At 38.6% G+C, this 21,688-nt stretch overlaps 1 protein-coding gene across 2 annotated transcripts in view; it reads right to left on the bottom strand.

Moving 5' to 3' along the window:
- ric1 (RIC1 homolog, RAB6A GEF complex partner 1) overlaps positions 1–21,462 on the bottom strand; it is a 29,932-nt gene extending 8,470 nt beyond the window's left edge. The window contains exons 1-12 of one of the 2 annotated variants that reach the window (XM_008424283.3): positions 20,868–21,462; positions 15,977–16,084; positions 6,964–7,043; positions 6,462–6,569; positions 4,641–4,786; positions 4,421–4,557; positions 3,897–3,988; positions 2,871–2,959; positions 1,597–1,741; positions 1,456–1,504; positions 481–657; positions 183–389 (exon numbers count right to left, since the gene is read on the bottom strand). In XM_008424283.3, coding sequence (XP_008422505.1) covers positions 183–389; positions 481–657; positions 1,456–1,504; positions 1,597–1,741; positions 2,871–2,959; positions 3,897–3,988; positions 4,421–4,557; positions 4,641–4,786; positions 6,462–6,569; positions 6,964–7,043; positions 15,977–16,084; positions 20,868–21,008 — 1,479 coding nt within the window. In that variant the 5' untranslated portion in view covers positions 21,009–21,462. The remainder of the gene's footprint in view (positions 1–182; positions 390–480; positions 658–1,455; positions 1,505–1,596; positions 1,742–2,870; positions 2,960–3,896; positions 3,989–4,420; positions 4,558–4,640; positions 4,787–6,461; positions 6,570–6,963; positions 7,044–15,976; positions 16,085–20,867) is intronic. The other variant, XM_008424284.3, reaches the window with a different exon arrangement.
- Between the last annotated feature and the right edge of the window lie 226 nt (positions 21,463–21,688).

The following is a 21,688-nucleotide window of genomic DNA, read 5'->3' as shown; positions in this document are numbered from 1 at the left end:
AAAGACAGTGAACTAAACTTCATGCTGAGTGGAGCCAATTTAAAACTGCAGCTGGTGGGGCGGGAAAACACCAATTACATTCAGCTGGAAAGAACATAACATAACACGATCTAATCTTATGTTTCAGAACAATTAAATATGTTTGCTTGGATCCTGCTTGCTGGTTACTTTCACACACTCACCTGGACCACATGCCAGTGCTTGTGTCCCAGTAAAGTGCTAAGTCCCTGAGAAAGAGAGGAGTCTGGGTTGGGCGGGTGATGCATCGGGCTGCCGTCCTGCGGGTGCAGGTTTGTGTGTACGTCAGAGGTGCTGTGGATTTGTCTGGGGTCCCCACAGGTCAGGTAGAGGCGGTCTTCTCCGTGGAGCAACACCTGCTCCTGGTTACTCTGTACGGTCGACGAAGGAGCAAAGAAAGCATGAATGTTTGATGCGACCGCGTGTTTGTGCGAGGGCGCTGCGGACAGGTTGTACTCTCACCGTGCAGGGGTTGACTGTGAGCGCGCTCTTAATAAAGTGGAACTGCAGTATCCCAGTCTGCAGAGAAGGGTGAGGAGGAGAAATCATCTCCACGTCCTGCTCCTCGTTCTCCTCCTGCTTTCTCCTCTCCTGTCTGCTTGGGATCACCCACAGGTGGTAGCCTTCTGCTCCCCAGCTCTGGTGAACAGCACATTACCCATGTTAGCAACACAGACCATCATGTAAACTACACATTATCAAGACTTCCTTATTTTCTTTTGAACGTTGCCTGCTTTGACTAGTGCTGAGTCAAAACTTTGTAGAACAACATATTGCTGCAATTACAGCTTTGAGGTTTATTTTTTCCAACTGGAAGTGGGAAAAGTTTATAAATATTGTCTGAATGTGAATTTTTAAATTGTGAAACAAGTGTATTTTAGTTCGCTTTCTGAAAATAGTGTACAATAAAAGTACACTATAGTTTGTAGTTGTAAAAAAAAAAAATTAAAAAAATTGGGGAAAAAAAATCTAGTAAGGACTCAACCTGAGAAGTAGATCATCAATCAGTTGATCATCTACTGTGTGGGAAGGTTTTGGTTAGTTATTCTTTTGGAATAACCTCGTTTGTGGTGTTAGGTACTGTTCTATGCCACTAGACTAGAAACTAAATACACAAAAAGTATAAAAAACATAATCAAAACTAAAACTCAAAGACATATAGATCTAGATCGCTTTGGATGACCTGAAATTCCCAGCTGCTCAAGAGGACAACAAGGAGAAATGACAGACAACTCCAGATTTTGCACTGTACTGCATTTTTACATAATCACCTACTAATATGTCCACAGTTATGTCTAAAAATGTTTTTCAGGATCTGAGCTACCTTTGCTCCACTTTACAAGAAAATAATTCACTACCCTTAGCATTACTCGGATGTAAAAATAAAATCACAACAAAGCATTGCATTTCATTTTTATAAAAAGCAGGATCACATACCATAGAGCTTATTTTAAGTGGGTCCTTCTTTGTGCCATCAGAATGATGCCTGAGGAGATATCATACGAAAAAAATGCAAAGATATGAAAACTTTCACCAAAAAAACCCTCAAAACAAAGCAGAACTCTGTGTCCAACTCACGCAAAGTCCTCTCCCAACGTGCAGATGAGATGTGCTCCGAAGACACTCCACAACGACAGACCGCCACACTCCCAGGTTACCATGACAACACTGTAGTCAGGTGACCAGCAAATTAGCTTGACGGCGCCGGTCTTGTTATAGATGTCTAAATGGCAAAAAGATTCAGAAAATGTACTTGCGGGATTACTGTGAAAAAGCTGCAGTGAAGCGTTCTCGGTATTCCATCTCATTTATATTTGTTCGTTATTTCATATTTACCCGTTATTGTATCAAGAAACTTGAAACGTGTCAATTAGCTACTCAAAATTGGAACATTTGCAAGGAATGTCAAAACCAATGAATGGAATCTTAAGCAGAAGCTCAACAACGTGTTTTGAAGACAATATTTACAATTAGTTTTAGCATAAAGTCTTTAGTTAGAGAGATGAGGATATCATCGACATTTGAATAAAAAGTATCCACCTGTTTGGAGTTTCTTGTTTTCTTATATTTTTCTTATCTTTTTCATCTTGAAGCAAACCATAAAGCTCAGTGCTGAGGCAGGCTTACATTCAGCATTTATCATCTGATCTTTGATTAATCAAAAGGTCAAACTTAGATCATTTGAAATCCCCAAAAATGACAGCTTGTCATATCGTCATTTCACAAATATTACAAAAAAAAAAGAAAAAGAAAATCAAGACCTTATTTGAAATGTAAACTGAACAAAGTTCAAAATCTTTGGGTTAAGAATCCAGAAGTAACAGCATCTAAAGGACAAAACAAGCAGAACATACTTTAAAAAAAAAATAAAATTTATTATTACCCCTTCAAGCAGACTTTTAAGTGACTTTACATGAGACAGAGAGAAAAGCTGCTGTGAAAGGATCTTTGGTGGTAGTTTGATGCAATTTACAGGTTTAGGCTGCAGGGTTCTGAGCCACTTGTGTTGCTGAGTCATCTGGCTCTGCTGTGTCCAAAACTCATCTGTGCACTTTGATCAGAAGCATTTCAGCAGTGGCTAAATTTCTATCCTCCATCAAACCCCTATACTCTGACACATGCAAACAAGATGCAGAGAAAAGCGGCATCACATCGAGCTTGAAAAGACAAGTGAAACAGTTTTTAACAGGATAACATAGAGACTAAGAAAGAGATTAGCCCACCAGGGGGCGCCGTGTATTTACACTGGATACAGAGCATCTGAAATGCTGTAATTTTAAAACGACACGTACTGATGCATTTGTTAAGGGTAAAAAGCAGGTGAGATGTAACGGACAGTGCAAGAGTGATACCTGGGTAGTGTTTTGGTGTGAGCTCCAGTTTGTGGGACAGCTGCATCGATCCTGTCGTCGTGTCGATCATGTAGACCAACACTGAACCACTGCAACATAGGACAGTAAAACTCATTTTAATCAGATAAAGTGTTGTGACACAAAAAGATCAAAGTGAGTCTGCAAATTACTGAACGCACACTTTCTTCCACAACAGCTAAAACAAAACCAGTTTGTCTCCTCCGAAACTCTCCTCTGTGCTGCTTCAAATCAGACAAAAAAATAAAATAAAAAATCACCTGATTTAATCACCATTTAAATGTGATTTTTTTTTCTTTTTTTTTCTGCTTGTTCTTATTCCGTATAGTTTTTGAGTAAATCAACTGCCGCTGCACTTGGAGGTACTCTGGGGAAATTAAGAACTTTTCATGCAGCCGGAAGGAGTTTGTGTGCGCCATCAAAACAATAATACCATAATCATGAGAGTAACTTGAAAGCTAAAAAAAATCTAACAAAGAAAAACAATCAAAGACAATTGCCGGTGAAAGTCAATAAATTCGTTTAGCCTTCAGATTGGCTTGAATAACTTTTTTTGCCCCAGTTAATGAAAACTCCTGTCAACATTGCATTTTGTATTTATGAAGGTCATATATGATGTATAAAATTTGTTGGATGATCTGAAACATTCCACAATGTGGAAAAAAAAACTAACAAATTGTATCCAGCAACGTATTTTTCAAGTATTTTTTCACTTTAACTTTCTACTTTAAGAAAGAATTCAGTGCAACACAATACGAAGAGTGTTGTTCACAGAAACTCGTAAAAAAATATGTCTAGTTCGAAATGGTGAGGAGAGAAATTCCTGCCAGTCCAACAGATTTCCTGACGAGCACACACGAGGTAGCCTCGGCAAACACAAACTGACAAATTTTCGCAGTGGACACGCACCGCAAGGACAACAATCTCACTGTAACGCACAAATGCAAGTAAACACGCCCCGCTCCACACCGTGAAAACACAGACAGAGTGTGAGACAGTAGCACAGACCTGGCGCAGCCAAAAGTCATCAGCCTGTACTTGTTGTTGACAGCCACACAGGTGCCGTCCATCACGTCTGCTGCCCAGACTCCCTGCAGCTGCTGGACACACACAAGAAAAACTCAGAAAATACACAAGAAAAAAAAAGGCAAGTTTTATAGAACAAAGTACATTGATCAGAAGTATGGAAAACGTAATTATTTTAGAGCTGCATAGCTTGTGTTTGACCACGGTTTTTAACATCAGCAGCGTGAGCAGTCGGTTTGCGGTGACAGAGACGTGAACCTGAGGGGGATTTAAGTAGTAGCTCATCGGATCAGGCAGCGGAGGCGGTTACAAGCAAATCTACATGAAGGCAGGAGCTGGAAGAGATTTATGCAGCTGCATCATGCTGTTTTAAAGAAAGCTTTGGGATGGCACTACACTGCCTAACAGAAAATAAGCCTCTGTTTGGTGAGACAAGCGACGAAAGCATAAAGAGGGAATTGTTTTGATGGCATTAGAAAGTGATCTTTGTGAGCGAAGGGCCTTACATCTGCTGTGATTGAGCTGCTCAGCGGCGTGATAAAGCCCAGGCGGCCATCGCTGAGGACCACAGCGAAGCCATCTAGGGTCAAACAGTACTCCATGCTACGAATGTAGACCCCCTCCAGGTCCAGAGAGGGACCACCTACACACACACACAAATATGCAGCACACTTAAGAGTCTGGAATGAAATGCTGCTGTGATGTTTTTAAAATCGTTCCTCCAACCTCGAGCGGACTGCAGGTCTAATGAAAAGGGGATTGTAGTGAGGCAGATGGCCTTGCGTCCATTGCTGCCGAGGCCATCCCAGTGCAGGACGTGGAGGTATCCGTCTGCCGTGCAAACCAGCAAATCCTCCTGCAGAGTCTGAAGACTGAGGAGACACAAAAGAGGAGAAATTTGCTTTTTGTATAAAGTAAAGAACAGCAGCAGACAAGTCGGCAACTAGAAGAAATGGGGTAAAAACAGTGAGCCATTCATCATCCAGCTGTATCCCGACAGTTTTACGGACCAGCTGTGATGTAGCTGCCACTGCCTCGTCTCACTGTCCTCTAAGACACACGGGCACAAACAGGCCTGTGTTTGTCCCTGTGGTGTGCAGCGTTGTCTGTAAAAAAAAAAAAGACTAAGAGGGCAGACTCAACACAACGGGGAGAAAGACGAACGGAGACAGCGGGGAAATGACGAGGACTAAAGTCCACAGGCGCTGCGGACCGATTGTGGAGGAGGTAACGTTTTTTCGCTGCAGCTTCACAGTGGGAGACACCCACTCATCTCCTGTACAATCAAGCTGTGCCTGTGAAATGCCAAAGCAGAGCTCTCATTCAGATGACTGCCCTATAATCTTCGTCAAGTGGAAGAGATTTGGGAGAGGAGAGACGGAACGGGGAACTGACAAAAGGGGGAAGCTTATTGTCCATCAGCAAAGAAAAGAGACAATGTATAACAGAGAACAAGGTTTTATTTGATATAATTGTTTCTCTTTAATGACATGTTTTTAAATGCATCTATTCAGACTTGAAAATGACGGGAAAAAGATTATTTATTTTATTTTTATTTTTTTTTTCAAAAACAACTTTGGAATCCTGCATGTAAAATTAGGACTGCAAAAACTTAGAAGTTTAATAATTCATTTGTTGATATGTTATCTATTAAATGAATATAAATTCCAAGAATGTTTTACTAGAAATAGAGTAATTTTAATTATAATTAACCATTTTCAATTATCCTTTATTTGTTTTAAGTTCCTGCAGAACAACGTTTCTCTGCAATCACTTGTAAAATGCATTTGTTGAGCTGGATTATTATTTTAATTTGAATTTGTAAAAAAAATAAATAAAGCAATGTATCATTTTCTTTTCACGTTGCAATTAGGTGCTAAAATCTCTACAAAAAATTTATATAGACATAAAAAATATGAATACTTTTCCAAGGCGCAGAATAAAACAATTTTGAAATAAACCCTTTCTTAAAAACTTAAATAAAAAAAATTGTCATGTTCCAAGTAGACAAAATATCATCAAGTTGAAGACAACGTGAAAATGAAAAGCAGATTCTTCAGGGACCCTGACAAGCCACCAGCCTCATGTCAGCATACAACAAAACAAACTGCTTAGCTGGAAATCTTGTCAGAAAATGTGCATCCTCGTTTGAATCAATTATAGTCCTGACAATATTACCCATCAATCACTCTGCTTACTTAGTTCCCAACCACTGGTTCGTACTTTCAGAAGATTTCTAAGTAATTGTAGGAACTTCTCAAGGCCTAGGCTGGCCCTCCACTGGAGGGGAGAATCACAATGTGAAGCTAAATGCCTCCCATTAATCCGAATTCAGGTCAATGACCCTTGATAAACTGATAAAGGGGAGAAGTGAATGCAGAATTCAACATGCATACATCCAGTAATTTAAAGAATCCACTTGAATTAAAGAGTAAATCTTATTTGTGAGCTCCAGTGTATTTTCTTTACGTTTCTTCAAACAGCATGTCTGTAGTCTCAGGCAGACAAAAAAAAAAATGCAGACAGTGATTCAAAGAAAGTGTCTACCTGGTGATAGGAGCCTCCAGGTCCACAGGCTTCTTCATCTCCAAAGAAAGAGCGGGGGCGCATTGCTCCTCTTTGTAACCTGGAGTCACTTTCACACGAGGGCTTCCTCTGTGGAAACGCAAACAAGTGGTCCAATTAACCTTCCTGAAAACTTAACTATCCAGAAACTCCACAGTGAACTTGTTTTCAACCTTTGTGTCTAACCAGGATGGGGGAACATGTTCCAACATGCCCAGTTTATCAAGGCATGCCGTCGTAGAAAGCGGCACACACAATCCATACACAATAAACTGCATAAAAGCTGCATGAAATGTCCATGGAAATGGGAAAGACGGTGAAGAAAGGGAGAAAACACACATACCTCCTTACATATAAAAATAATTAGCAGCATTTTGCGCACTCTCGAGCAATTAGCTTAAAACAATTAACCTTTTCTCAAAATTGCTCTGGACAGCAGCTGCAACATTCATATAAATCTGCTGTGAATGTGTGCATCACTTACTTTGGATAGACAGGTTCGTAAAGATACTTTTCCTCTCCTCCACCCAACACATCAAACAGGAGGATGTAGCCATTGGCGGTCTGAAAACAAAGGCAGAAAGACAGGAAGTGTTTTTCTATTAAAACCCTTTTCAAAAGGTGGCACAAAAGTTTTTAGATTTGTTGAACAGAAGTTTGAAAGCCATCTACAGTAGAAACTACATCTAATGAGTCACACGCAGTCGGCCAGTGTTGAGGTTTTAGTTCCTTTTGAGGCCAATTCAGCTCAAATTAAAAACTGTTTAACTGTATTTTTACATTTGACCCAAAAGTCACTGTCAGTTTAATGGTTACATAACATAGTGTCACCTTTGGTCTTTTGGCTGCAGTGTGAGGGATTATGCAATGTTTTCACATGAAAACTATTCCTGCATCTGACCAGCTCCTCCTTTCTAGTGTTATCTGATCCTATGACCAAATAACAGATGCTGCAATTGAAGAGGTGTCACTTCAACTGATTTTAAGAACAAATCCCTAATCATTGTGAGCAACTGGAAGAACAAATGGGAAGAAGCGTGAATATATATATATATATATATATATATATATATATATATATATATATATATATATATATATATAACACCCCCCCACCCCAAAAAAACAGGCTTATTATATATCTAAAGGTCAGCAGATCAACATCAATTGCAGAATATTTAATTATTTAGCATTTCTTCACCAATAAGGAAGGATGTTTTGACCGCCAGAGTTTTCTTTGATGCATAAACTGCAAATTCCAATATGAAGACATAAACTTACCTGAGAAAATGTTTAATTTCAACATTAAATAACATATTTTCTCTCAATTTAAGCATAAAAAGAAATACACAGACAAACAGCTGAACTTTTCACCTTGCCCTGTCTAATCATCTTCACACAGCAGGACAGGTAGAAAGAAATATTCCTGATGCTTTTGGTTTCTTCAAGGGAAATGCAATTCACCTGAAATTTGTATCAAGTAAAAGCTTTAAAAAAATGAATATAATAATAAAAAAATTAAAAAAACACAGCCAGTACTAAGGTACTTGGACATCATAGAAAATAATGTGCATTGGTGTGATGACAGGTTAGAAAAAGTGGGAATAAAGAAATAGAAACATAATCTCTCAGTGAACACTAGTTGGAATCAGAAAGTTTGCTAATTTTTTCCATTGGTGGTTGAATTAGAGCAGCGTTTTTCAACCTTTTTTGAGCCAACGTACATTGTTTTAATTGAAAAAATCACGAGGCACACCACCAACCAAAAATGTAAACAAAGATACTCTGTAGCCGCCTATATTACACATATAGTCATTCTTATCAAAGTATCTTGAATAGGAATCAAATAAACACAAAAATTTATTTTTAGCACATTTTACATTTCTTATTTCAAATTGCACTTAACATATCCACTTCAAAAATACACCTGAACAGAACCACAAAACTGATGTTAAATTTAAAGAAGTTATAGAAAACCTCAAAGTGTTTTACAAACTAATCCACAAGCATTCTTTTAGCCAGAATACAGAAAATAATTCTTATTCTGAAAGCAGCAGATAATAATCTGCAAAAATAATTGCAGATTATTTTTGCAATTTGCTAGTATGGTGCTCTCAATAAAATAAAAAAAACTGGAAGCTGCTCTCGGTTTTCCATAAAGACCCAGCAGAGGGCAGCAGAGGGCTGCGTCCTAATAAATCTGCTGGATATATGAAGGACGCAGCCCTCCGTCTCCAAAGCCGAATCATGGTTTCGTTCACACCTAACTTAAATGCAGCGGCTCTATTTCCCTCCTGTAGTGCCAGATTGACAGCCCTCAACTTAAAAGCTGTATGATATGAGTTTGAAAACATTTCTCCGTCGTGCCTACTGCTAGCATGTGTTTGTTCTAGAGGTGTGCCGATCAATCGGTCACCGATCATAATCGGGCCGATTTCCCGATACCGATCATCTGCTTCTCATTTCGCAGCCCACCTGTGCAGCTGGTCTCCTCTTTCCTTCACTCTGCGCAAACGCGCAGCAACAAATCCTAAGCGATGTGGAACTATAACGCACTGAGGGAATGGGAAAGTTTGCGTGTTGCGGCAGAAAATTAAAGCACGTGGCGTGAAGCAGGTCAAAATGCATCAACACGATGAATCTAATATGACATAAAAACAATGCCATACTTGACGGAGTTTGGCTACATCGAGGCTCACTGCAGTAAAAAAGACATGCGGAGGATCAGATAGCAGGTAAAGCAGCGCACAGCTACAAACCCTCACCCGGATTAGCATGACTGTCGGAAAGCTAAACAAATAACCCGCAAAAGTATTTAAGTCTTCGAGCTGCGATGCAAGACGCTGGTTCTGCTCTCGCTGTTCCTGTAGCCAGGTGGAGCAGACGGAGCCGCTTCTGCTCCACCTGGTAGTGACTCTCACACCGAACCTCTGTTTAAAGCTGCAGCATCTAACCTAAAAAATACATTTTACATACGTATTAAAACTTTCGCTGTCCTAACATGAGACAAATAATCTCTGAAAAAATATTCGATCTCCTCCCTGCTCTGCATAATTACTCCGCTCAGTCAGAAACAGCCACTCAGAACTAGCAGTAATCAGCTAGCCGCCATGCTATCAGGAAGTTTTCATTCAGTAACTCTGGATTGTTTATTGTAATGGATCCTGTATTTGCCTTTGAATGTTAAGTTTTATACTTGAATTTCTTTGGCAATGTTGAGAGGTTTTATTTTGGCTCTTTGCATTATTTAGCCTCTTCAGAGCCTTCATATGTTTTCAGTCTGTTAAAGATAGTATTACTGATAGCAGTACAATTTGCACAATGCCCGTTTTGTTTAGTTTTCTTCTTTTTGTCTAAATTAAGGTGAATTCATGGTTCCTTTTTCCACATAATGTAACCGGTAGTGTTTATGATAAAAAATAAATAATAATTATGTGATCGGTATCGGTGATCGACCCTCATGGGTGATCAGTACCGGCAGGAAAAAACATGATCGGCACATCTCTAGTTTGTTCTAAATGAAAATTAGCACGTTCTTCTTTGATTTCCAATTTTGACCTCCAATGATTCACTTCCTGTTAGAGAGCCCCCAGGTGGTTGAAGAAAAATTAACAGAAAAGCCACACCGGGCTACAATCCGCATGGTTCAAAGCTCAGGAAAAAAGTAGCGGCTTATAGTCCGGAAAATACGGTACCGTAGGTGAAATTTAATAATTTCCACGGCACACCTGACGATCACTCAGGGCACACTGTGCCGCGGAACAATGGTTGAAAAACACTGAATTAGAGCATCACTAACATGTTATACTTAATGCCCTCAGTGTTAAAACATAACAATGCAAATCTGCCATAACTAAATCAGTTAAATCTATCCATTATCTTCATAACAATCAACAAATATTCTTGCTGATTAAAACGCTTCAACAGCCATTAGTTAAATACAAAAGTAAAACTGTCAGCATTTCAACATCCACTGGAGAAACTCCCTAGTCATCACAGAGAAACAGCAACGATACAGACACACACTGCTGTCAAGGAAACTTCAGAACCAGAGCCTGTTGGCTGAAACATGAAACGAAACTTGATCTGCAGTCCCTCTCTAGCGAAAATGTGCCAAGACTTTGCAATGTCTGATCATGATCAATCTACGGATGCTTTACTGCTAAAAGGTCATTTAGAAAAACAACTATATATTTTTTTTCTTAAGTATAACCTTTCACTGTTGAACAATTTCTGCAACATGCAGCAAAATCCTTTTTAAAAACTCACATCTGGAAATCCTTTTAAATATGAAACAAAAAGTTTCTCACACATTTGTTCTATTAATATATATAAAAAATATATATATATTTCATTTCTAAAATTGATTTCAAAAGCTCGCTGGTTGCAGAAATCAGTTACCACTTCAATCACCCCCGTCTTTCATCTGCAGTTTAATCACAGTAAAACATAGCAGCAATAACAGGTGCAATCTGCTGGTGGGACTTTGATTAGGTTCATTTCGACTAGTAGAGGGAATAAAAACTGCGAATGAAAGAAAGAGTAGATACAGAAAGAGGGCTTCGAGGACACCTTGTACTTTCAATGTGATCATACATGCGGAGATAATGGCGTAGGAAGAGGCAGGACGCCAACTGGAGCCCCACAAATATGTAGGCACTGAAGTTCAAAGGCAATCAGTTGCCCAGTATAGGGGAGGTTTTTGTGCGTTTTCCATGAAGAGTCATCAGTGTTCAGGCTGTAAAGAAAGTATCTGTGAAACACTAAAAAAGAAATAAAAAAATAAAAAATAAAATAAAAAGAATCCTACCTGTTTGATCAAACAGCTAAAATATACATGACCAAAATCTTATAAACCATTTTCAATAGAGTCGAGGAAGCAGATTTTTTTTTCTGTTAACACTTGGTAGCAAGTGTTAGCATTCCTGACATATATGATTTACTATTCTTAACTTAACCCTTCTAGACTTAATGATGTGTCTGAAATAAACAACATCAAAGGTTTGACCTCATGCCAGAGTTGGAAAAAAATAAAATGAAAGAAAAAAGCGGACTTCAGGCAAGCCAAGAGAAAGACTTTGGAAGTCCATGTAGAGAAACTGAGAAGTCAGCAGAATACTATACAGTGTGATGCCGTATCGAAGTCTCTCTCTTAGACGTGCCTAAATTCGTCCCAGAGGTGCAACAACACACGCACACACACACAAGCTTACAGCCAGCTGCTACTCTTCTCAAAACTGGGAGAACTTCAACAACTTCAGCTGCAACAGATCATCATTTAAATCCATGCAAACTTCGTCGCGGCTGACTTTTGCTGCAAAACAGAAGCCTCTGGCACGAAGCGCATCAAGTTAAACAGTTCAAAAGCAGAGCAGATGTGAGACGCGTATCTAACAAGAGTAGGGCTGAGAGCGCCCTGAAAGCCCACAGCTGTCAGGTGTGCTAACCAAGAAGTCTAAACACATTCCTCCATCACCGTTAAAGAGTGCAGTCAGGTTACTCTGATCACCGCTGCCGAAAAGGCCAGCTGCATTTATGTTCGAGCTAATGCGCTGTTACTGTGTTGCATCATGGACGTTCGGGCTGGAGATCAGAACCTGTGGGCCGCAGCAGAAAGATATTGATGCTACAACTAGAAATCAGCCTGCTATTTCTAAACCGTCTATTGTTTTTCAGAATATTGCTGAATAATGGAGAATTAAAGCTGCCTCCTCCCACCCCCCCACACACAATGTAATGTATGAGTGAATGCACACTGTGCATGTACAGCAGAAAACTTGCAGAGAGATCCTGGCAGATTATGCTTTACTGAGCAGCGCCTTATGAGAGTCTAAAAACAGAGAGGGAACATTTTGGCCTCGGAATGATCCCAAAAAAGGCGGAAGAAAAGCTCAGCGGTGAGAAATATTTCCTGTGTTTCAAGATGGGTTTTTTTTTTCTTTAAAGTTCCTTGAGTTATTTTTCTAAAATCCTTAACTTCATTCAGACTCTTGGCTAAACATAGATGCTGGCCATAGTTTAAAAGGGCGATGACGTTAGCCTTGGGGTCTGTAGGGTGTGTGAGCGGCCTTAACATCTGGAAAACAGCTGCTTTTTTCAGAGTGAGGACAACTGTCTGGGTGAGCCAGACTTTACTTTACTCTCTTTCTCCAATTAAACAACAATACAAATCTCGATGTGAGAAGTTGTCGGTTTTTGAAAATAACGGGGGAAGTGCTCATCAATGTACCTGTGAACTTATGCAGACTACAAAAAAAAGAAATACAATAAAAAAAACAACAACTCTGGTGTTCAAATGCATTTGTTAAACGGTAAGATGGCATATGATGGATGGGAAACATTCCAATGCATTGCTCAGCAGAGCAGCTACAGCCCATTTGGCAACTGCATTTTCCTCGATTTTTACATTACACGTATATTTAATCAAAGCAGGTACTTTGATGGGAAGCTGTTCAGTGCAAAAAAAAATGGATACATAATAGTGCTTTATTCCCAGCCAGGATAATCTACCACATTCATATAAACTCCACCCATTAAACCCTGTGGAAGTAGACAAAAGTAAGATTCTGGAGTCAAGCGGCTAAGCAGGAAACTGTCCTTAATCTGTGAGTAAACACTGAAGGATAAAAACTAAGTAGAGGTGGGTGGTAGCTAGTTATGTTTACTCGGATACATTTACTGCCCTCAGTACCATAGATTTTACTTTTATTTAGTATTGCTGCTCATAAGTGAGTAAAATGTCTGGATCTTCTGCCCAAAGAAAGTCACTTCTCTGAATAAGAACAAATGTGTCAAAAATCATTAAAGACAATCAATACTATAAATGATTATAAATATTATAAATACACAGATAAATGACTACATTACTCCTAAAATTGAGCCACAAACAAAGCTAACTACTAATAAAGTATTCTTAAAAATCAGGTAATAAGAGAATTAAAAAGTTCAGTAAATAATAAGATGAAAGATATGTTTTAAAGTTTTATTTCTTTATGACTTTCATCAACGTTTTAAATAAACGCATTTATGCAGTGAAGGCAAAAAGCAATATGTAAAAAGGAGAGAGTAATAATTTATGAGGGATGTTGCTGAGCTCAGTTCGAGCAACATTGCAAACTACAGACACACACTGAAGATCATCAGCTCTCAGCATTTTAAAGTCTGAATCAGTATCTGAAGAAAGCGCTGAAGAACAAAAACACATGCTCACAATAAACAGCTTCGCTGCCTTTAATCCGTGGTCTTACTGCACCTTGCGTTGCGCACCAATAAATCGCCCACGTCCCACTCTATGACTCTACGCAGGAGTTTCTGCTACGTTACATTAACACAACAGCTTTGATCAGTAGAAACATGCAAAGACCTGGTGGTTTGAGATCGTTCTCCAAGATGCTTCATATACAGTTGATGCAGAGTTTAACTAAAAATGAGCAACATGTTCTCTACAAACAACGCAACCCGTCCGTTATAACTGTTTAAGATGAGGAATAGCGCTTATTGGCTCTTTTATGTACTACTGCTTATTATTCAGGCATGTCTAATAAGTAAAAAGAAACTGAAATCTTCAATTCCAGGTCATTTGAGTAAAGCAAAAACAGAAAGATGAGTTATTGTTGCAAAAATGTAATCCCAGCCTCCAGCGCTGTCAGACTCCCACTGGGTTTTACTAGATAAACTAACACAGGAGCTCAGATGTAAACTGTTGTTTTAAAATGTACACACCTCTAGAGCCAAAGTTTTCCCGTCAGGGTTTTTTTTTAACAACTAATTTCTATATATTTTGAGTGAGTTTTTAATATCAAACGTAACACTCATCAAACTGATTTCTGATGTTAACAGTTTACTCTGAGGCTAACTGCAACCATGAAGCCACCGAAAAGGTCAGAAACAGTCAAACCTAAGCTGTGTTTGCAAAGGTCAGGTTGTGAGTAGAGATTAAATCCAGATATTTTTAACTTCTTCACCTACTCCCTGCTGCCTTGAGACCAGGCGAGAATGGGAAAGAGCGCGAGTGGCTTCTTTTCCAGACACATTCGCTGCATTCCTTCATGTATAATTTCAGCTCACAATAGGAGGTAAAAACAAAAAAGCATGAGCAGAGAGAAGAGGAAACAGACCGACATGAACAAGGCAGAAGCTTACCAGGCTTTTAATCTTCCTCTACTTTATTGACTCGTTTTGAAACAAACAGATTTATCATTTGTACAGTCATGTTCTGTCTTTATAATATTAGATTAGCTGTTACAAAAAAAACAACTTTCAAACTAAAAAAACCCAAATGATCTTGAATGCTCCCACACTGCTGGCCTTTTGCCTCTCTGTTTTAAAACCTGACAGACAAAATGGCATTAAGGATATTGGGTGTTGTTTTGGGACAAACAATGCTGTAACCACGCCTTCTGTCCTCGACACTGTTGCTAGCAAATGGCCTGCTAGCTACTTCAATGGTCACAAAAGTGTGGGTGTAAAAAGAAAAGGAAAAGAAAAGAACAGATGATGTATCCTCAAGTTAAAGAAAATTATACCCTTCCCCCATCACCCCCATCTGTTTTGTCCCAAAAGTAATAAATCAACTCAGGATTCAAGATGGCCTTAAAAATAGCCTCAACGTCAATAAAATTACCTAAAGTTTCTCCTACCTTTGGATCCAACTGAAAATGAAAGCTGTGTGACTGATGCATACAATGCAGTACCTTTGTTTGAATTGTTTCACTTTGAGTAGACTCAATCGTGCAGTGATAAGCAGAGGACAAAGTGTTGAAATTATGCAAATACGGCTCAGTAAAGCCATTCAAACATCACATTTTGATTTTACTATTTTGGTTAGACACTTGTTGGTTGTAACTGCCTGCATTTTGACTGTTTTTATAGTGTCACTGTGAACCATTTTCTGTGCAGCATTTGTTCGAAAGACTATTGGCTCTGTCCTGCAACATACCTAGGGGGGATTCTTTCTAAAAATCTTTTTGTGACTGATAAATGACTCATTATTGACCTGAAAGCTAAAACACACAGAGTAACCGGTCAATCTGGTCATGAAGGATTAGGAATATCGGTGGAGAGCGAGCAGAAACCCTTAAAGGCAGCAGATAAGTGGAGACAAGACAATAGGAGTCATTTGGTGTTAAACCAGCTCACAAAGGCAAATAGTTGGGCTGCTATTTTTGTTTAGTGTAGGCTCAAGCCTGTATGGAAGTTCATGTTAAGTTTTTCCACCAACATACAGCAGTCTGTGAGTGGGTGTTTCACTTGTGCTTTTTAAAACAACCACAAGCTCAAAGTCTGGCTAGAACTTTGACAGTCCTCATCATTTAACAGGCTGCTATTATGCAGGGGGGTAAAAAAAAAAAAAAACACAGTTTGATCTGAAGAAAATGCCAATAAAGCTAAGTTTGCAGCAAGTTTACAAGCAAATTACCAACAGGATATTAGAAAAGGGTAAAGCCTAATCAATGAAACTAAACATGAGAACGGATGAAATGTCACAGCCTACTTACCGCCACAGCGACCATGGAGTCGTCTGGCTTCCATTCTGCTTTCTGGTAAAAGCCAAACTGGGCCGCTGCCTTTGCAGACTCTATGTAGCTGACTATCAAAACACTGGGCTGTGTGTGAAGGAAAGGGACATGGAAAAGAAAATGAGTACTTTCAGAACACAAGGAAACACAGAAAACTAAATGCCTCATGATGTCAAACTTTTCAGGCTCCATTCAACAAAAAGAATCAACCAAGAGAGAAACAGAAACTCTGAGGTGTTTTTTTGTGTTTAGTCATTTTGGTTAAGTTTAAAAACATAGCTCTTGGTTAAGGACGATTAGGGATCTTAAAATGCCGTGTTTGGGGTTGTGTTAGGGTGGGACTTCTCACTCCAGCAGAGACAGAGTGTATTTCAGAAAGCACCAGGTGCACAAAAAACCCCCCATCATACTTTAGATTAACTTTTTTTTTACATCATTGCTTGTATAGATTAATTTTTAAAATACCATGTTGAAGTAAATAAACACCATAAGATTTTTTTTCAATATATATCATTATTCAAATAAGCTAGGATATGTAGTTAGCATTGTGGGTATTGTAAAATGAGCCAATAGGTCACTCACTCTGTATTAAAACTGCCCTACTTTGTCCTTCACAATTTGAAAGCTGCAGATTGTGGCAAATTTGGAAAACCTGTTTTCAGTGTGAATGAAAGCTTGACTCTACTGTGCTTTTCGGACTGAATACATACATTTCTAAACCACCTCAAAACAACAGTACTGCCATAGGTATCACATCTGCACCTGGATAATTTATGACAATCCACTATAAATATTAAAAGTTTCTGTGCCTCCACCATGAGTTTTAGCTTTACTGTGGAGGAGGAAACAATCAGTAATTTTATTTGCTTATCAACAGTATGAGAGGATTTCTTGTAAAGCTGCAGCATACCACAGAGCATGCCATTTGGTCCGGTTTAATTTTACCCCAGCAAAGTTTTTTTTGTTTTTCTTTTGCTCTGAAGCTCAATTTTATTTTATAGGTCAAGTTGAGACTATTGTGATTATATAAACCCCATAAACAGCTCATGCAAATTCTTTTCCTAGACATTGTAAAAAAAAATTCATTTTTTATTTGAACTACAGCTTGAAGAATTTCCAAATTCCACAGTCACCCAGTAACCTGAATTTTAACAATTTGGAGTTGTGGACACTTCCCCATAGCTGTCCATGTTCATGAGAACCAAGTAAGCCACATGAGTTTTTTTTTTACGAGTTGGTTGTTTGATTTTGTTGCTTAATAAGTTCCTTTTAGTAGCAGTCAGGATACCCTGTAGTCTACAGCTGCAGTTCCAAAGGCTACAGACGTTTAGGCTAGCTGATGTGTCAACTTCGGCACGAAGCCAGTGTAGCCACTCCTCTCTCTCAAATTTCCAAATAAAGCAGGTGCGTGCAGGCCACTCATCACAGATAGACTGCCACCGAAATCACCAGGAGTCAGATATTTTGGCAGCAGAAACATGAACAATCACAATCTAACCACAGAGGTCTTCTACACATAGACACCATCAAATTTTTTGTTTAAATAAAAGGATGTTTAATGTTTATGCCACATGATAGAGAGAAAAAAGTAAATACGCATCCTATTGTACCTTTACCTTGTCAGAAGCAGTGTGTTTGTCACATATTATTTACAAATGTTCAACTTTATCTATTAGGTTCTTAAATACAGAAGAAGCTGCTAAAAAATGAAATCTGGTTGAAGTTTAAGGCCCAAACCACAATCTTTTGTTTTGTTTTATTCTTTTACTTGCTGATTCTGAGACCTATGCACCCTGCTGAGACGTTATTGCAGCTTCATGATTAGAAGTGGGAAAAATACCTTAATCACACTTAAATAAAAAAAAAGTAGTTGGCATTTTGATGAAAAGGTGAGAAATTGTTTTTGTTTAGTCACCATGAATAGACAAAGTACTGCAGAAAAACACTGAACACCTACAAGTATGTCAGGTCATGAAGTAGGAAAAATGTGTCCACATGTAATTTTAGAAGCAGGGATACTTAGTCAATGTAATTAGAGGAGATGGTTTAACTCTTTCTTCTCTATGGTGTTTGTTTCATATAATTAAAATTTAATAATGTCACCGACAGCAAAACAGAAACCTCTGTCTTCTTTAGAGCTCCTAAAGTGCAAACTACAGAGAGGTTCAGCACTAAAGGATCATAACACAACAAATTTACTGGACTCTTAATCTTGTTCTTGTTCAACAGAGTTTCCTTAAAAATGATTAAAGCTTCTCTTAATTTATTTTTGTAAAATTTAAACTGTAATTTCTTACCCACAAGAGTTTGTTTTCTTTACAGATTAGTATTTTATTGCACTGAGAAGAAAAAAAAACAATTTTATTCTATAGTTTTCTGAAAATTTTGCAATTCATCCTTGATTCCGTTTATTACAATTCTGATTCTCATTTAGGGCCAGATGACTTTCAAAAAATACAACAGATTATGACTCGATCAAACCAAAACGACTGACTGACCAACACAATACAGTTAGTAGAGTAGGACATTAACAAAGGACAAAAGGAAGTAAGAAAACTAGGAAAGAATAGTAGGAAGGACACAAGGAGGGAGAAGTTAGCAAATGAGGTAGAAAGGAAGGACAAAAAGAAGGAAGGAAATAACATTTAGAAATACAAGTATGTTCTATATTCTTATTTCCGTTTGCAGGACGACATTTCAAATAAAAAAACAGCTAAACTACTACAAACAGCATACTTAACATGCTATGTTTTCATATTATTATCATCATTTCCCATGTCGTGTCAGCAAAACATGGGAAACATGCCTGAAACATGCAGTCACTGTTGGCTAAAGAGGTCTTAGGAAAACATTACAGAATACACAAATAATTGCTCCAAGTCTGTGCTTTGAGAATATGAAGAACCCCACATACTTATGTGTCTGTGTGACAGAACAGAAAACATTTATCAAGTTGCTACTCTACTTCACAAACGACTGCACTGCACCTCAGCTGAGCTGAGCTGCCTGATTTCAGGCTGCAGCTGAAGACACATGAAATTAAAGAGAGAAAAGATCCTGAATAACAGTTCAGTTTCTGAGTCCATCTTTCTTTAATGCTGCAGACAGAGACGGAAGGGAAGCAAGATATGCTCCAAATCCTGGGTGTGTCTCAGGAAGTTAACAGTGACCCCTTATCCATTGTTACTGCATCTTAATAATATACAAACGGTCTGGAAAACAGACTGCTATAAACAATGCAATAGGTTATTGGGTCAAATAACTTCCGTTAAATGAAGCTTTTAGTAAACATCAGTGATGTTTAAGTTACATGATCATTTTTTTTGTTTAAATAAAAGGATGTTTAATGTTTATGACACATGATAGAGAGAAAAAAGTAAATATGCATCCTATTGTACCTTTACCTTGTCAGAAGCAGTGTGTACAATATACAAATTTATCTTTAAATAAGTTGTACAAGTTAGCTGTCGTATTAGCATAAAGAAACAAAAATAATATTAATGTTAAATATTACTATTGCAGAACTGCAGAACCCAGTCAAACAGCACATTTTTTAAAAGTTGATTTTAAGGGCCTTTATAGAACATTTATTTTGATAGGAGAGAGGGTGAAGAAAGAAGACATGTAGACAGTAGCCAGGGACCAGGAATCACTCCCAGTACTGTCGCCTCTGCACATGGTGCGTCTACGCTACCATTTGAGCCAACCAGCTCCCCAAACAGTACTAAGCTTAATACTAAGCAGGAATTAAGAGTGAGAAATTGAAATTAATGCAAATCTCAGCAAGTCAAAAAGCTTCCAACACCCGGTTCAGGCGAGGAACACAAATGTTGTTAGGTAAAGTCAAAAAACGAATGTGTTTTCATCAAATGCTGTTTGGCACTAGAACCAACATGCAATATTTTTTGTTTTTATCCAACTCCCATAATTTTTTTTTAGCTGCTTTGTTTGATCTAAATGTACAACCTGTCTTTTCAACATACCTAGAAGTTTATTTTATAGTTCTTTTAAACAAAAAAAGTCCAACCACAAACCGAGTATGCAAATCAGTCTGCGGTTAGGAGGATTAAACACAGGCCAATAGTTACCATGCAGCATTATGTTATTTCCCTGCTCAAAAACACATTAATAAATAATGAGTGAATGATTTCCATATTTTTTGCCACAGATTTTATGTGTAGTTTTTCTACCTAAATTAAATAACCTATATGTTGCAAAGTCAAAGACAAAAACACTGGTTTGATGTTGCTTACATAGGTCTTAAAAAAATCAAAAAGTCAATAAACAGAATCTTACTAATATCATAAGTAACACATACAAATCAAAGGCCTATTTGACATCATGTTCCAAATGTTTTGTCTACAAAACCCAAGTAAAGGATCTTTGAATAGTCGACTATTACACATTCTGGATGGATATTACTGTAAGCTATGAATTTTAAAAACAGGCTCTTACGAGTAAGTAACTAGACCTCTGTAACAACTGGATGAGAGACAGCACAGTAGAACCATCACTCTACACAGGTGTGTGGATATACCGCACTCTGAAATGACGCAAAACAACGTCATTTGCCATCTCAGTGTTGAGTGTACAGGTGTAACCGTATGCCAACACATCACGGTAAAAAAAAAAAATCTCACCAACTTCTGTTATCTAAATTACCTAGTTGTTTTTTTTAATAGTTCTCTTAGATATACACACATTACTGCCATAATGTAGAGAAAATAAGCGGCTTCCAGATAATGAAGCAGCTTTAAAGAGTCTGTCGAATGTTTATTGAAGTGAAACTAGCACTGCTGGCATTGTTGTTATCTGGTCAGCTGAGTTCTTGAACATGACTGACACCGGGCAGCAGCTTCACTCAACTTACCCGGGAGAACCAGATGCTGAGCTGCGTCTCTGACAGCAAGGCGAAGTAAAACCTCTGGGAGCTGGGCTGGATGTGAAAGGGCTCCTCGGCACTCCTCAGCGGACAAAGCAGCCTCCGGGGCCAGCCGGTTAGAAAATACATGACGGCTGAAACTCCCTCCTCAACACTCCAACAGTGCGGAGATCCTCCTTAAATAGTTTTTAATCCAGATGACACATTAGCGGCCGTTTTCGTCAGATTAAAAACTTTGGAAGATCCCAGTCTTTGGCACTGCGCAGGTTATCGGTACGCAGATGCCATAAAGATAGATTCAAGCAGCCAGTGAAGCTACGCGGCTAACTTAAAGCTAATGAGCGGTCCAAGGGAACCCAGAGTTCCCGAAAACAAAAGCAAAGAGAACCGCTGCGTCTCCACTTAGCGTCCAACTGTGAGATGCAAGCATCAAACGGGTCGAATAACTTTCGCTCCCAGTGTCGTATCAATTATTTCGGTGTTTTGACCAGAGGTGTCTGTTCACGGCTAAGAGTCTAGTTTTCACTCCACTCTGCCTCACCGTCGCCATTTTTACAAGCGTCTATCCGACTTAACGCTGATTGGGCGAGACCGGAGAGTTTGCGTGGTGTTGAAATGTGACGTCAGCTTTGTGTTATGTGAGAAATGCTGCGAGGAAGACAGAGTGGCTCGACGCTGACATCTGGCGGCGAAACAAAGTACCAACAGAAAAAAAAGAAACCTATATTTTTTTTTTTTTCAAATTCTTAACAAGTCTAACAAGCAGACAGCAAATATGTCGGAAAGTAAAAATTAAAAGTAAACAAAAT

Source organism: Poecilia reticulata, chromosome 12 (genome assembly GCF_904066995.2).
Source record: "Poecilia reticulata chromosome 12, P_reticulata-male-v2, whole genome shotgun sequence".
Taxonomy (NCBI): Eukaryota; Metazoa; Chordata; class Actinopteri; order Cyprinodontiformes; family Poeciliidae; genus Poecilia; species Poecilia reticulata.
This window is presented reverse-complemented; position numbering and strand designations above follow the sequence as displayed.